General features: G+C 44.6%; 1 protein-coding gene across 1 annotated transcript; it reads right to left on the reverse strand.

Moving 5' to 3' along the window:
• Positions 1-3,462: 3,462 nt before the first annotated feature.
• On the reverse strand, positions 3,463-12,744 carry plcxd2 (phosphatidylinositol-specific phospholipase C, X domain containing 2). Its single transcript, XM_064949898.1, has 7 exons — positions 12,642-12,744; positions 10,930-11,066; positions 10,719-10,838; positions 10,409-10,618; positions 4,676-4,786; positions 4,346-4,476; positions 3,463-3,601 (listed from the first exon to the last, which is right to left on the reverse strand). The coding sequence occupies exons 1-7, from the start codon at positions 12,742-12,744 to the stop codon at positions 3,463-3,465; spliced, it is 951 nt and encodes a 316-aa protein (XP_064805970.1).
• Between the last annotated feature and the right edge of the window lie 4,800 nt (positions 12,745-17,544).

Genomic DNA, 17,544 nt, shown 5'->3' on the forward strand with positions numbered 1-17,544 from the left:
AAGATTTCCCTTCACTGGAACTAAGGGGCCTAGACCGGACCATGAAAAACAGCCCCAGACATTATTCCTCCTCCACCAAACGTTACAGTTGTCACTATGCATTGGGGCAGGTAACATTCCCCTGGCATCCGCCAAACCCAGATTTGTCTGTGGACTGCCAGATGGTGAAGCATGATTCCTCCCTCCAGAGAATGCATTTCCACTGCTCCAGAGTCCAATGGTGGTGAGCTTTACACCACTCCAGCCGACAGCTGGCTTTGCGCATGGTGATCTTAGGCTTGTGTGCGGTTGCTCGGCCATGGAAACCCATTTCATGAAGCACCCCGACAAACAGTTATTGTGTTGACGTTGCTTCCAGAGGCAGTTTGGAACTCAGTAGTGAGTGTTGCAACCGAGGACAGATGATTTTTATGCGCAAAGTGCTTCAGCACTCAGCGGTCCTGTTCTGTGAGCTTATGTTGCCTATCACTTCGCGGCTGAACCGTTGTTGCTCTTAGACATTTACAATTCACAATAACAGCAATTACAGTTGACCGGGGCTGCTCTAGCAGAGCAGAAATTTGACGAACTGACTTTTAAAATGTGGCATCCTATGACGGTGCCACATTGAAAGTCACTGAGCTCTTCAGTAAGGCCATTCTACTGCCAGTGCTTGTCTATGGAGATTGAATGTCTGTGTGTTTGATTTTATACACCTGTCAGCAACAACAAATCCACTGATTTGAAGGGGTGTCCACATACTTTTGTATATATATATATATATATATATATATTAAGGGGGGCTGGGTGCACCCTATCAACCAGGGGCCCTAGCGACCGCATATGCCTAGAGCCAGCCCTGATGTAGGTATACTCTACCAGAAATCAACAGACTTTGCATAACCTAGTTGTCCAGCCTTAACTACCAAGTCATCCTACTTGTCATTGAACGATAAACATACAATTGAGTTCCTGTAGTCCAGGTGGCTTTTTGATAACTGCTGCGTAAAGTAAAAAAACAAATAGCTTTATAAAATATGTTGCTTAATAATTATTTTCCATTCTTTGGTAGGTATAGCAAAGATTGGCCAGTGTTTGAGTTCTCCATGGGGGCCTCCTCCCATCTGGAGGAACTGAACTTTCACAATGACATCATCATAGGGGAACACAGATTTTGGTGGCAGAGAGATGGCCATGGAATGTTGGACAGCATTCTACACTGAATTTTACAATTCCCAAGTGATTCCAGGTAGGGGCAGGGAGGGTGGGCACTCCACAACATAGCTGCTGTGACAGGGATGCCGCTCGGAATCAGGGGCTCTTTGCCTTGTAATTCCAGAAAAACACGTTATTCAGACAAATCTCAGTGTTTAGGTTAGGAAACACATTTCGGCTAAAGATTGCTGAGTGAAGTCTGTAACAAACTGTTAGTCAAAAAGAAGCCCAAAGAGAGTGCTCTGCAGTAGTTACCCTTAGGCAAAGATCTAGAATCAGCTTATCCTCTCCGAACTCCTAACTTGATCTATTAGAGGGGAAACAGTTAAACTCACCACGGAGCAGTGTCTGGGACAACTGCATACTGCTCCAGAGGGTTGGAGTGTGTACAATCCAGAGTGGTTTGGGTAGGTTCTGTGTGGTTTGGTGTGATTCCAAGCTGCATTTAACCAGTTCCATCTCAATATCTCTTCCTCCCTCCATTATCTCTTCTCTACACACAGTCACAGCATCATACTAGGCCATTACATTTGACACCTCTCATAATGAGTTAAATAAATACTGACACACAGAGAGAGGCCCGGAGTCCCCTGATCGGGATGTGATTATCATCGCCTGCCCTGACATCCATAACCTACTACCAAGGCCCTACGTCAGAATGCTCTTGTACCCACTGAAGCGAGGGTCCCTTTGGGGTCGAGAAACCCTGACTCTCCCTGGAGACCTGAGGAACTGACTGGGATCATCGGGACCAGAGAGAGAGAGAGAGAGGAAGAGAGAGAGAGAGAGAGAAAGAAACCAGAACAAACAAATAACAGAGGAACGCGTCTGTCTTTCTTCGTCCATTTGAGACGTTCCACTCCCACAAGCCTCTGTGGTATGTGTAATGACTCTACAATTAGTGTGTGTGTGTGCGTGTGTGTGTGTGTGTGTGTGTGTGTGTGTGTGTGTGTGTGTGTGTGTGTGTGTGTGTGTGTATGTGTGATACTGAGAGCAAGAGCGTCAACAATGCGGTTTGGCCTGAGAGAGACACACACACACCAGTTGAGAAAAAGGGAAGGAACATCTAGTTAAATGGCTACCCAGACTATTTGCATTGTCCCCCCCCTCCCCCTCCACACCACTGCCACTTTCTGTTGTCATCTATGCATAGTCACTTTAATTAACTCTACCTATCTGTACATACTACCTCAACTAACCTGTGCCCCCACACATTGACTCTGTACCGGCACCCCCCTGTATACATTGTTATGTTTTTACTGCTGCTCTTCAATTACTTGTTACTTTTATCTCTTATTCTTATCTGTATTTTTTAACTGCACTGCTGGTTAGAGGCTTGTAAGTAAGCATTTCACTGTAAGGTGTATTGTTGTATTCGGCGCATGTGACTAATACAATTTGATTTGATTTGAAAAAGGGAGGGAGCTAAAATGAAAACATCTTTCCCAATAAGGGAGAATAAAATGAGATCCTCACTGCCTGCAGACAGCAGCTGTGCTGATACAATCTCTCTCTCTATTTCTCTCTCTCTCTTTTTCTCTCATACACACACTTTCTTTCCTCCTTGATTCTTATTCTTTCTTTTAGTGCCTCTCTATCGCTCTTCCCCATTCTGTCTGCCCTTGTCTGGGTCTCCACCTCTCTTCTCCTCCTCTCTCCCTCCCATCATTCCCCTCCAGGAGGACCACAGAAATGTACAGTTAGTCTGGGAGTTTTTCTCTGTGTCAGTGTGATAATCAGTGGACTGCCACAAGCCGCACACACACGCACACGCACACGCACATCCAGACAGCTGTGTGAGTGGCTGTAGCCAGACTTTCATTGCTAGTTATAAATCACGATAACATTGCTATGATCTATCTTGAATGTGTTATCATAATAACTGCATGTCAACACACAGCTGTAAACTGCTACCATTGAAATAGTGTTAAATCTGTGTGTGTGTGTGTGTGTGTGCTTAAGCAGTCTCAGTCCTTGTACATTGCTATACTTATAAGCGCAATATGTGAATCTCTGTGGTTATTTTCTTGACCATGATCAGTCAATACTGGTCATGTGAGCTTTAAGTGCATGAGATAGTCACGTGATGTATGTCTGAGTGTCCCATTATCACGTGTCCCTGGTGTCTGGTCATGTGATCAGTGATGCAGCTGCCTTGATGGGTAGAACGGAACCGTGAAAAGATCCAAGTGGGTTTCTTTTCGACTCATATTCAGTCTACTCATTCTGACTCTATGGTGGCGTTAGTCAGGTTTTCTTGCCGTCCTGTTAGTTGAGCAGGAGGTTGTTGAGGTTGATGACTGTGTTGGCGAAGTCAGTCAGGTCCACAAAGTCAGAGGTGATGATGTTAATCCCGTCAACACCGGGTTTCTGGGTCTCGACCCACGTTAATATGATGGGAAGGTTCCTGAGAAGGGGAGAAGGACGGGAAGAGGGGGGAGATGATAAGGGGAGGAAGGGGGAGTGGAAGAGAGAAAAGAAGGAGTGTAAGAGCTGTTGTGTCTGAGTCAGACTATAGTTATTGTATCCAAAGCATTGTTTAAGTTTGGAGCTCTCGCTGTTTTAGTTATGGGTGCATTTCAGCAAACACACACACACACACACACACACACACACACACAACGGCCAGGGTCGTATCAGTGATAGAGCCCTTAACCTTCCACTAAGCCCCTGCAGCCGTCAGGACAAAACCAGGAAGTGGGAATGTTTATCCTGTGATAATAAGCCATCTTGTTTCTGTGGATATGCAAAATTAGGCCATTTCCTCCCAGCCTGCTGTCTCCACTAAATATCCGCTTCAGAGTCGCTTCTAGACACTCATCTATGGTCAGATTTCTGTTGTCATCTCTTAATGGTTAATGTGAGGATTTATGGAGAGCAACCCGATCCTAGATCTGTACCTAAGGGCAACTACCTGGAGAGTCTAACTAACAATTACCCTTACAGTTTACCTTCCCCAAGTCCTACCTTTAGGCATTAGGGGGAGATGCCAAACTGACCTTAGATTAGTCCGTGTTTAGACTCTTCACCCTACTGGGAGTCTGACTGACTGATAAACTGACAAAACTGACTGTGTATACCGCCCTCTGCTGGCTGCTATCAGAATACATACTATACGCTCAGTACACACATAAACACTAATAACACACACCTCTCAACTAGGTAGTTGCGTAGCCCCTTGACCAGGCCCTTGACAATGGTCTTGACTCTGGGGGTGAGGATGGCCTGAGTCACGTGGAAGGACCCCATCTTAGCCCTCTCACCTAGTGTTGTCTCCAGGAACTAGAATCATAATCGTAATCATTATCAACATCAGTTGGATTTATATAGAATTTTTATATGAGATGTATCCCCTTATCTCATCCACTACAAAATACACACACACACACACACACACACACACACACACACACACACACACACACACACACGCACACACACACACACACACACACACACACACACACACACACGCACTGACCTGAAAGAGTTTGGTGGTGTCTGTAGTGTTAGCCCAAGGAGCTGGACACTTGTTGCCCGGCCATATCAATGGACAGCTCTCAGCTGACGGGTGGTGGTAGAATACTATGACCTGGGACACACAAGACTCAGACTCACTCTCAGAACATGACTCAACTATTGTACCGGTCTCGTCGCCTGTCTGATTACTACACACCTGTCACCTGCCAGGTAATCTGGCTCTAGAATCGAGATTAGGGTCAAAAGAACATAGAAACTCACCTGACAACATCTCTAAATGAGATGTTTATGATAAAACACACACACACAAGAACAAAGGCAGAGAGTTCTGGTTTATGACCAATAACAAGTGGTGCGATGGGGAAACGTACAGGAATTTACAAGCTTTTGCTCACCCAACTTGGAATACTTGGTCATCAAATGTTGCCCTTTTTACCTTCCGAGAGAGTTCTTAGGGATTATCACCATGGCTGTGTACATCCTTCCCCAAGCCAACACACGGCTGTGTACATCCTTCCCCAAGCCGACACACGGCTGTTTACATCCTTCCCCAAGCCGACACACGGCTGTGTACATCCTTCCCCAAGCCGACACACGGCTGTTTACATCCTTCCCCAAGCCGACACACGGCTGTGTACATCCTTCCCCAAGCCGACACACGGCTGTTTACATCCTTCCCCAAGCCGACACACGGCTGTGTACATCCTTCCCCAAGCCGACACACGGCTGTGTACATCCTTCCCCAAGCCGAGCCACACGGCTGTGTACATCCTTCCCCAAGCCGACACACGGCTGTTTACATCCTTCCCCAAGCCGACACACGGCTGTGTACATCCTTCCCCAAGCCGACACACGGCTGTGTACATCCTTCCCCAAGCCGACACACGGCTGTGTACATCCTTCCCCAAGCCGACACACGGCTGTGTACATCCCTCCCAAGCCGACACATGGCTGTGTACATCCTTCCCCCCACACGGCCGTACATCCTTCCCCACAAGGCTGTGTACATCCCACACCAAAGCCGACACACGGCTGTGTACATCCCTCCCCAAGCCGACACACGGCTGTGTACATCCCACACCAAAGCCGACACACGGCTGTGTACATCCTTCCCCAAGCCGACACACGGCTGTGTACATCCTTCCCCAAGCCGACACACGGCTGTTTACATCCTTCCCCAAGCCGACACACGGCTGTGTACATCCCACACCAAAGCCGACACACGGCTGTGTACATCCTTCCCCAAGCCGACACACGGCTGTGTACATCCTTCCCCAAGCTGACACACGGCTGTTTACATCCTTCCCCAAGCCGACACACGGCTGTGTACATCCCTTCCCCACACGGCTGTGTACATCCCGACACACGGCTGTTTACATCCTTCCCCAAGCCGACACACGGCTGTGTACATCCCGCCCCAAGCCGACACACGGCTGTGTACATCCCGCCCCAAGCCGACACATGGCTGTGTACATCCTTCCCCAAGCCGACACAAGGCTGTGTACATCCTTCCCCAAGCCGACACACGGCTGTGTACATCCCGCCCCAAGCCGACACACGGCTGTGTACATCCCGCCCCAAGCCGACACACGGCTGTGTACATCCTTCCCCAAGCCGACACACGGCTGTGTACATCCCGCCTCAAGCCGACACACGCCTGTGTACATCCCTCCCCAAGCCGACACACATGGCTGTGTACATCCTTCCCCAAGCCGACACACGGCTGTGTACATCCCGCCCCAAACCGACACACGGCTGTGTACATCCTTCCCCAAGCCGACACACGGCTGTGTACATCCCGCCCCAAGCCGACACACGGCTGTGTACATCCCGCCTCAAGCCGACACACGGCTGTGTACATCCTTCCCCAAGCCGACACACGGCTGTGTACATCCCGCCCCAAGCCGACACACGGCTGTGTACATCCCGCCCCAAGCCGACACACGGCTGTGTACATCCCGCCCCAAGCCGACACACGGCTGTGTACATCCTTCCCCAAGCCGACACACGGCTGTGTACATCCCGCCCCAAGCCGACACACGGCTGTGTACATCCCGCCCCAAACCGACACAAGGCTGTGTACATCCCGCCCCAAGCCGACACACGGCTGTGTACATCCCGCCCCAAGCCGACACACGGCTGTGTACATCCCGCCCCAAGCCGACGCCAAAAATGCACTCAAAGATCTTTATTGGACCCTGGACAAGCTGGAGACCGCGTATCTGCAGCGTTCATTGTTGCAGGGGACTTTAGCAAAAGTAATTTGAGAACCGTGCTCCCAAATTAATATAAACACATTGACTTTCCAACTCATGGAGATTCAACGCTGGACCACTGCTGCACACCTTTTCGACACGGGTATAAGGCCATCTCCCGTCCTCCTTTCGGCAAATCTGACCATGACTCCATTTTGCTCCTTCCCGCCTATAAACAAAGACTCAAGGAAAGTTCCAGTGGTCAGGTCTGTACATGCTGGTCTGACCCATCAGAATCCAGGTTCCAACTGTTTTGATCACGTGGACTGGAATATGTTCTGGGTTATTTCTGGCGATAACATCAATGACTAAGCAGACCCAGTCACCGGATTCATAAAATGATGTGATATCCTCCCCACCCCCCCAACAGACATCTACCCTGGCCCCACCCCAATGGACATTTTTGACCGATTGGCTCAATTCGGTCTTATGTAGCAAACTTTGTGTTTTTAACATTGGATATCATGTTATCATACACTATCATTGCATATCATACACTACAGTTGAGGAACAATGGGATAGTAATTATTTTGAGAAAATGTCCCTTGAATGTTTTGGTACACCTACTGAAGAGCTCTTCTTTGTCTACATCCATTCAGCATTGTTCACACCCCCTTAAGCTTAGCCCCACCCATCTCTTTAAGGATTCACATGTGCGGCCATGTGCTAAACAGTGAGTGCAGTAGTGTTTTAAACAACCCAAGACTAAAGTCTGGTTTATATTACGTCTATCGACATGTCTGTATACAGTTGTCGCAGTGACATCATGAACATGCTATTGTCATCCAACATCAAACTTGTTGTTGTCGTTATGAACAATTATAAACCCAAAAACGACAGCAGCCTGGTGGTCCAAAATAGCATAACTGGTGTATTTTAACAGCAATAATTTAACAGCAATAATTTACAAATATGTCAATCTAGCGAACCAGGCAACTAAAAGCAACTTTCTAAACAATGTTTTGGTTAGTTTCTAGTTTGCTAGCTAGCTAGATAACGTTAAGTTAGCTGGCCAGCCAGTTCAAATAATGACCATATCATATAGCTGACAACTCCTTAACTTTAGCTCATTTGTATTCATTATTACAGGAAAATAAACTTACAACAATATCATTATTTACAAGTTAATGGAAAGCTGATTACAGAAAATAGCTTACGGTTGGTTGTGAGCGTGATGAAATAAAAGCAGGCATTCTACCAGAGAATTTTTGAACTTGGACACTGTCTCATTGGCCTAACTTTATATCCTAATTTGACCTTGGTGCAGGTCATGTTGTTCTTCACATTATCATCTCTGGTAAACACACACTATATCAAACAAAGTCTATGTTTATTTGTCACATGTACAGGATACAGAAGATGTAAACAGTACAGTGAAATGGTTACCTGCATAGTGGAGTCCTTTGTTTAGACATGTAGCTAGCTAGCTAAACAACTAACCATAATCCCAACTCATAACGTAACTACACTGCATGAATCTACAGGTAGCTAAAGCTAACCAACTACACTGAACAGAAATATAAACACAAAATGTAAAGAGCTGCATTATAAGATCTCAGAAATGTTCCATTCTCATGAAAAGCGTATTTCTTTCAATTTTTGTGCACAAATTTGTTTACATCACCGTTAGTGAACATTTTCTCGTTTGTCAAGATAATCCATCCACCTGATAGGTGTGGCATATCAAGAAGCTTATTAAACAGCATGATTATTATACAGGTGCACCTTGTGATGGGGACAGTAAAAGGCCACTCTAAAATGTGTTGTTTTGTCACGCAACACAATGCCACAGATGTCTCAAGTTTTGAGGGAGCGTGCAATTGGCATGCTGACTGCAGGAATGTCCACCAGAGCTGGTGCCAGATAATTTTATGTTAATTTCTCAACCATAAGCCGCCTCCAACGTCGTTTTAGAGAATTTGGCAGTACGTCCAACCGCAGACTGCGTCAGCTCAGGACCTCCACATCTGGTTTCTTCACCTGCGGGTTTGTCAGAGGGGGTAAGCGGGGTGCTGAGGAGTATTGCTGTTTTCCCTTTTGTGGGGAAAACTAATTCTGATTGGCTGGTGTCACGCCCTGACCTTAGTTATTTTTGTTTTCTTTATTATTTTGGTTAGGTCAGGGCGTGACTAGGGTGGGTATGTTAGTTTTTGTATTGTCTAGGGGTTTTTGTATATCTAGGGTTTTATTTATTTCAATTGACAGATTTCCTTATATGAACTAACTCCGCAAAATCTTTGAAATTGTTGCATTTATATTTTGTTCAGTATAGGCTCAATGTTAGCTAGCTAGCTAAAAGTACACTTTAACTTGCAATAAAAACAACTTTCTGACAAAATATGAAATGTATAATATCTGCAAATGTAGCTAGCTACACTCTCTTACCCATATATAAGGAAGAATGCTTCTCCCTCTGTCACAAATGCCATGGTTGCACATAGTTTGAAGATGGAATCCGGAGACAGTTTTGTATATTAGCCTTATTTGTTCTCAACTCAATTCTCACTTGCAAACACGCCTGAATTTTCTCAGTCTCCTTAGCTATCACACTCGGCTTCCCTACTAACTTCAAAGCTCGATCCTCCAGAAAGTGGAGAGCCTTAGCAACATTTTTGCAGTTCTTCGTGATATCTTTCAAAAACGCCACGTTAGAAAAGATTACCTACACATACTGCAGCTATTGTTGTAGACAAAAGCGTGCTACATGGCAGACTAATCCGAACTCCTCTCTCGGCATGTCCACCCCATCCATGATCTCAGCCAATCATGGCTAGCGGGAAGGTTCCTGTCTTTTTCTGTGGCTAAACCAACTAGGCTCATTATTTGACAATTGTATTGTAATTTACAGATGGCATACAATTTTGTTATTAAAGCACATGAAAGTTCACATGTTCATTTCTGCCAAAACACACATTTGAATAAAACTTAATTACATTCAAATGCCTCTCCTGTGAAGTAGTGACGTGTGACATACACCTAGTTTCCTGAAACAAGTCACATTTATCATGCTGAATAGCCACCACTGCTCCTACCCCCCCCCCACACACACACACACACATACACACACACACACGATACAAATACCAACACTATTCTTTCCCAAGCACTCTCAAACACAAGTGCAAACACACACACCAACTGCCTCCTGACTTAATCTTCTGTCATCCATTAAGACTTACTGGCCGCTTACAGACCGAAATAGCTGTGTGTGTGTGTGAGAAAGAGAGCGAGAGAGACAAAGAGAGAATCAATGTCTGTGAGATGAGATCCCTGATTGACAGGTTGAAATAGCTGCAGCAGCATTTAGTAAGCAATCCACTTTAGCTTCTACTGAAATCCTGACTCCACTATTACTCTAAGGTGTCACACACACTCAACATATAGATGACTGGGTCTTACTATCAGAGGTTCAACTATATCTGTAAGTGGAGGACGTGGAGGAGTGTTCACACTTTCTGACCTCACCCTGTCTGTCTCACCTGGTACTTGTTCTCCCAGAGATAGTCCAGAGTGATCTCCTCAACAACGCCGATCTTGCAGAGTTTAGGTCCGAACACTTCCTGGAGCATGTTGATGAGGTAGGTGTGATGCTCCATCCCCATGGCGTAGTGATGGTTAAAGTCCAGGAACACCATCTCCTTACCATGGGCGTCCAGAAAAGCGTTAATGTCCGACAGACCGTCACGCACCTGAGAGAGAGTGAGAGAAGTCAATAGTAGGAGGAGGTTTTTGTATAATAACATGTTTATTGATCTTCTAGGTGTCTGGCTATGGGGTCAGTACATCCACCTTGTGTCCAAACAGGCCATGGATGAAGTAGATCTCAGTACCAGACTCTCCAGGTTTGGATGACACACGCAGGTCAAAGTAACGAATCCCTGCATCCAGCTGCTCCTTAAACGTCAGGTTCTGGTGATAAAAGTCATATGCTGACAAAGACTGAGGATCCCATCTTTTCAATAGAGTATTGGTTAATCATCTGAACCAGTTGAACCCTCACCTGTGTCATGGACCACTTCTTCATGACTTTCTTGGATACGAAACGGAAGGCTGTGGCCAGGTATTTGACTATGGCCTTCTGGTCAGGGCCCACCGGGGCCTTCACATCTACCCAGAAACTAAACGAGTCATGGGACCCTGAGAGAGAGGGATGAGGGGAGATTGGGAGAAGGAGGGGAGAGAGGAAGAGGGGAAGAGACAGATTCAAGTGAGATAGAGAAAGATATGCCTTTTCAGTCTGGAAAAGGAAGTGAAGGTCCTTCTGCCGATATTATGAGTGGGCTAACCATCTACTTTTGTGCATTCTCCCTCCCTCTCTCTGTTTCTGTTTCTGTCTCCATCAAACACACAAACTCAGGTCTCATGCAGGTAGTACAGATTAACACCAAGAACCCTCTCTGAATCCATTAGGCTAGGCTCACTACATTGTAAACAAAACAAACACATGCATGCCACATCCGTCTCACATACACGTCACACAGAAAATCAGCCGCACCCCAGTTCCCCAGACCCACAGGTGCTGCATCACTGTTTTTCTCTCTAGCCCAACAGTAGCCTATGCTGTTTTCAGACAGAGAAGGTGCTAAACTTAATTTAGCTAAAGTGTGGCTTTGCTGTTAAAACCATATAACCCCAGATAGACTTTACCAGTGGGAGGTCATAAACCAAGTCAGAGCCAACAGTCATCATTATACGCCTCATGTCGACCGACATATGACACCCCTACAACACACACACACGTAAAGTGCCGTCAGAAATTATTCACACCCCATGACTTTTTCTACATTTTTATGTGTTACATCCTGAAATAAATTGATAAAATTGAGATGTGTGTGTCTCTGGCCTACGCACAATACCCCAAAGTGGAATTATGTTTTTGAAATGTTTACAAATTAATAAAAAATGAAAAACTTTAATGTTTTGAGTCAATAAGTATTCAACACCTTTGTTATTAGCAAGCCTAAATAGGTTCAGGAGTAAACAGGTGCTGAACAAGTCGCATAATAAAATTGCATGAACTCACTCACTCTGTGTGCAATAATAGTGTTTAACATGATTTTCAAGGTCCCTCAGTCAAGTAGTGAATTTAAAACACAGATTATACCACAAAGACCAGCCAAAATCCTAGAGAAAAACCTGGTTCAGGCTACTTTCCAACAGACACTGGGAGACAAATTCACCTTTCAGCAGGACAATAACCTAAAACATAAGGTTATGTTACACTGGAGTTGCTTACCAAGACGACATTGAATGTTCCTGAATTGCCTAGTCACAGTTTAGAAAACCTATGGCAAGACTATCTAGCACTGATTAACAACCAACTTGACAGAGCTTGAAGAATTAAAAAAAATAAAAATAAAATACTGTACAATCCAGGTGTACAATCCAGGTGTGCAAAGCTCTTAGAGATTTACCCAGATTTACCCAGAAAGACTCACAGCTGCCAAAGGTGATTCTAACATGTATTGACTCAGGGGGTTGAATAAACCCAATCAAGATATTTTAGTTTGTTTGTTTTTTTACAAATGTTAGAATTTTCTTCCAGTATTTTGTGTAGATCATCGACAAAAAATGACAATTACATCCATTTTAATTCCACTATGTAACACAACAAAATGTGGAAAAAGTCAAGGGGTGAATGCTTTCTGAAGGCTCTGTAAATAACAGATATGGTTAATTGTTTACATAACACACACACACGCGCGCGCTTACCGGGCACTGCAAGGTGCTTCAGGGGCATAGCTGTGAGCTCGGGGGAGAGTGAGCTCATCCAGTTGGCGTTCGAGGCACCGATACCCGTGGGCCGCGTCTTCATGGCGCCTCTCTGATCTCACCCCCCCCCCCCTTAAAAACGTTAACCGTCAAATCTGGTATACCTGCTGCCTGTGTAATGCCAGTATCCTCGCCACCCACATGAGACTCACAGTAAAATAAATCATCCTGAGGTGAGGAGCGCCTTTCATGCCTCCTCGAGCCACCTGTGTATCTACCTGTCTCCCTGCTCTTTACCAGTGGTGCGGAGCCCACCAGGGCAGCCGAAATGCCTCCAACGGGCTAATGACGTTGACTAATCTTCTTAGACTGAAATTACACTCGTTATCCCCCCTCCCTTCTTCCCTCACTCCCTGCGTGCAGGTTTAAACCAGCAGGGCTTCCCTCGATGCGTGCTGTGCATTAGCCTACTCAGGCTCACCCTACTCACCACCGGAAACAGTGACAGATGGACAACGGCTTGGTCGGGGGTCTCTGTCCATCCTGGGGGCAAAATCTTAAATGGCCATAAAAATGCTTGAATGACCATCCATCATTAAAGTGACAAAATGTCACTGCAGAATATACTGTATGTGACTGGAGAGAGGTGGCACTAATTGCCTACACAAGTGACCTTGTGGTTCCATGGCCTGTACAATTTTTTATTTTTGCTTTATTTAACTAGGTCAGTTAAGAACAAATTCTTATTTTCAATGACAGCCTAGGAACAGTGGGTTAACTGCCTGTTCAGGGGCAGAATGACAGATTTGTACCTTGTCAGCTCGGGGATTTGAACTTGCAACCTTTCGGTTACTAGGCCAACGCTCTAACCACTAGGCTACCCTGCCGCCCCAATGGTCCACAGCATAGTGCACATAGTCTACTATGAAGTTTTATGTATCACTGCTAAATAGAACAGGGGTCAGCAACAAGCGGACCACTGGCAAAAAACAGCCCGCAAGTTATATTTTCTTTGCCCCCCAAGTTAAACATTTTTTTTAGAAAAGGGATGTTAGTTTTTGGAGAAAAAAAGTATTAAATAAAAAAATAACCAGGAAACAAAATTATTTTGAAAATCTGTTCCCAAGTATTCCCACCAACAACAAAACAAGAGACATATCCCACTGGGAACAGATGTCAGTTGAAAGTCTAGTTTTTATTTACATTTGGTTATGTTGTCAACTAATGTGAATTCTATTTGAAATCAACAACAAATGTCACCATGTCATTGGATTTAGGTTCAAAGTTGGGGGAAAAAAGATTCCCTTACATTGATTACTTTTTAAAAATTGAATCAGTGTTCCATAATGATTCAATGTCATCAATGAATCGGAAACAACGTTAATTCACCCAGTTTTTGCCCGGTGGGATGTGATTGTGTCTCAATGTAATCAAGGTATGAAATGATTGTGTATTTGAAAATAACAATCTCATTTTGGGCTCAGTTGTGAACTTGGTCAATTTCGGTAAATTTAGATGTGGATGTGCATGAGGAACAGGCAGCCAGAGTTCTACTGCACATTAGGCCTAAAGAAATAAACTTGAAAGATATTGGAAGGTTATATTAAGACATTGGTATATATCATATTGTTGTCCATAGGTACATCTGTCAGCACTGCATGCCAGACGGACCTGACCAACACTGCCATTACTGAAATGGAGGAAGAACTTATTTCTGTAGCATGGGGTGGCAGAGTAAGTGACAAACAGCTGACAGAACAGACTGAGTGGCTTACTTGACAATCTCGAGTCAGGGGACGTTGTTATGGCAGACGGCAGGTTTAATATGGAGGACAGTGTAGAGTTCTACTGTGCCACCATAAAGCTCTGTGCACTTCATTTACACTAGGCAAGAAATCAAATCAAATCACAAATCAAATTTATTTATATAGCCCTCCGTACATCAGCTGATATCTCAAAGTGCTGTACAGAAACCCAGCCTAAAATCCCAAACAGCAAGCAATGCAGGTGTAGAAGCACGGTGGTTAGGAAAAACTCCCTAGAAAGGCCAAAACCTAGGAAGAAACCTAGAGAGGAACCAGGCTATGTGGGGTGGCCAGTCCTCTTCTGGCTGTGCCGGGTAGAGATTATAACAGAACATGGCCAAGATGTTGAAATGTTCATAGATGACCAGCATGGTCGAATAATAATAAGGCAGAACAGTTGAAACTGGAGCAGCAGCACGGCCAGGTGGACTGGGGACAGCAAGGAGTCATCATGTCAGGTAGTCCTGGGGCATGGTCCTAGGGCTCAGGTCCTCCGAGAGAGAGAAAGAAAGAGAATTAGAGAGAGCATATGTGGGGTGGCCAGTCCTCTTCCGGCTGTGCCGGGTGGAGATTATAACAGAACATGGCCAAGATGTTCAAATGTTCATAAATGACCAGCATGGTCGAATAATAATAAGGTAGAACAGTTGAAACTGGAGCAGCAGCACGGCCAGGTGGACTGGGGACAGCAAGGAGTCATCATGTCAGGTAGTCCTGGGGCATGGTCCTAGGGCTCAGGTCCTCCGAGAGAGAGAAGGAGAGAATTAGAGAACACACACTTAGATTCACACAGGACACCGAATTGGACAGGAGAAGTACTCCAGATATAACAAACTGACCCCAGCCCCCCGACACATAAACTACTGCAGCATAAATACTGGAGGCTGAGACAGGAGGGGTCAGGAGACACTGTGGCCCCATCCGAGAACACCCCCGGACAGGGCCAAACAGGAAGGATATAACCCCACCCACTTTGCCAAAGCACAGCCCCCACACCACTAGAGGGATATCTTCAACCACCAACTTACCATCCTGAGACAAAGCTGAGTATAGCCCGAAAAGATCTCCGCCATGGCACAACCCAAGAGGGGGGGGGGCAGACAGGATGACCACATCAGTGAATCAACCCACTCAGGTGACGCACCCCTTCCAGGGACGGCATGAGAGAGCCGAGAAGAGGCAGAGAATCCCAGTGGAAAGAGGGGAACCGGCCAGGCAGAGACAGCAAGGGTGGTTCGTTGCTCCAGAGCCTTTCCGTTCACCTTCCCACTCCTGGGCCAGACTACACTCGATCATATGACCCACTGAAGAGATGGGGAGATATGTATACTGTAGCTAAGAAAATGATACTAAATGTATGTTGTGTAGTAAGCTGTTAGAAGCACATGTGCCTCACCCTAATAATGTTATCACTTTCCCCCTCTTAACTTAGTTTACTGTTCTGACTTGGTGGTGCATATGTAGCCTATAGCCTGTTTTAGAGAAATGTCATCATTGAATATTGTAAGCGCTTTAATTTTCTGTTTATATGCCCCCTTTATTTATCCTACTGTTCTGACTTGGTGTACAGGGAGAATACTGTAAGAACGGCTCACATTCTCAATTCTGTCGCTGTACATTTCAAAAGGGCTGAACAAATAGTTATATTGACTGCGTCCGCCTTAGCTCACTCGTTAATGTATTCATCGAAATGACTAATTGCCTCTTATATGCTCATCGTTTCCTTATGCCATAGTTTTTACATCTCAAACTGTCAGTAGAAACCACATTTGTTTAAACAAGTCAGCCATATCAACTATGTTTTTTTTAAAGGCAGTAAATGAATCTGAATGAACTGTTTCGCTGCTAGACAAGGCTTAGCCAGGTGTAGCGGTGGTAAGGATTCACAAGCTCTGCTATTGGTACAACTTTATGTCGGCCCTAACAGTGTGTGGGCACTGTTTGTCACTGTTATAGTGCAATTAATGTATTGTTTAGTGTTGTGTAGCGGCGTTGCTGGCATGCATCTAAAAAAAAAAATGTGCGTTTGCCACACCAAGACTTACATGCTAATATAGCCACTGCTAGTGATAGACAAGATTTAGAGACAGAATACAGACAGCAGAGTTTCAAAAGTTTACATAGATTATATATTGTACAACTAAGTAGAGTGAGCATAGACCTATAAGAGAATGAGCAGATATACAAATATACTGTGGGTATAAGCTTGATATACAGTGGATGTTTAAATGTATAGTATCAGTATGAATATATCTACAGTGCCTTCAAAAAGTATTCATACCTCTTTACCTTTTCTTCATTTTGTTGTGTTACAGACCTACATTTTACATTTATTAAATAGAGATTTTGTGTCACTGGCCTACACACAATACCCCATAATGTCAAAGTGGAATTATGTTTTAAGAATTTTTTACTAATTAATACAAAATGAAAAGATGAAATGTCTTGAGTGACAAACGTATGTACTGTAAGTTCAGGAGTAAAACCTTGCATAACAAGTCACATTATACGTTGCATGGACTCAATCTGTGTGCAATAATAGTGTTTAACATGATTTTTAAATGACAACCTCATCTCTGTACCCCACACATACAATTATCTGTAAGGTCCCTCAGTTGAGCAGTGAATTTCAAACACAGATTCAACAAAAAGACCAGGGAGGTTCTCCACTGCCTTGCGAAGGAGGGCACCTATTGGTAGATAGGTTAAAAAAAGCATACATTGAATATACAGTACCAGTTAAGTTTGGAAACACCTACTAATTCAAAGGTTTTTCTTTATTTTACTAGTTTCTACATTGTAGAATAATAGTGAAGACAACAAAACTATGAAATAAACATATGGAATCATGTAGTAACCAAAACAGTGTTAAACATATCAAAATATATTTTAGATTTTAGATTCTTCAATGTAGCCACCCTTTTCCTTGATGACAGCTTTTAGTCTTTAGTCTTATTGGCAGACTACACTCATAAGGTGTATTGCCGCCACCTACTGTACGGGGTAGTAAAAAATACCCCAAAAACGAAATATGTTTTGGATTAACAAATTCATACTAATTACATGGGTGGGGGGAACCTCTCCACTCAGTACCTCTC

The sequence above is a fragment of the Oncorhynchus masou genome, chromosome 30, assembly GCF_036934945.1.
Source record: "Oncorhynchus masou masou isolate Uvic2021 chromosome 30, UVic_Omas_1.1, whole genome shotgun sequence".
NCBI classification, from domain to species: domain Eukaryota; kingdom Metazoa; phylum Chordata; class Actinopteri; order Salmoniformes; family Salmonidae; genus Oncorhynchus; species Oncorhynchus masou.

What these genes read in the sequence shown, in the direction of transcription:
- plcxd2 (XM_064949898.1), bottom strand. Translation starts at nt 12,744, where the DNA reads ATGAAGACGCGGCCCACGGGTATCGGTGCCTCGAACGCCAACTGGATG. An exon ending in ATGGCCTGTTTGGACACAAG is followed by an intron (nt 10,619 to 10,718) that starts GTGGATGTACTG and finishes ACTCTCTCTCAG; the next exon opens with GTGCGTGACGGTCTGTCGGA. An exon ending in CGCAACTACCTAGTTGAGAG is followed by an intron (nt 3,602 to 4,345) that starts GTGTGTGTTATT and finishes TCCCCTTCTCAG; the next exon opens with GAACCTTCCCATCATATTAA.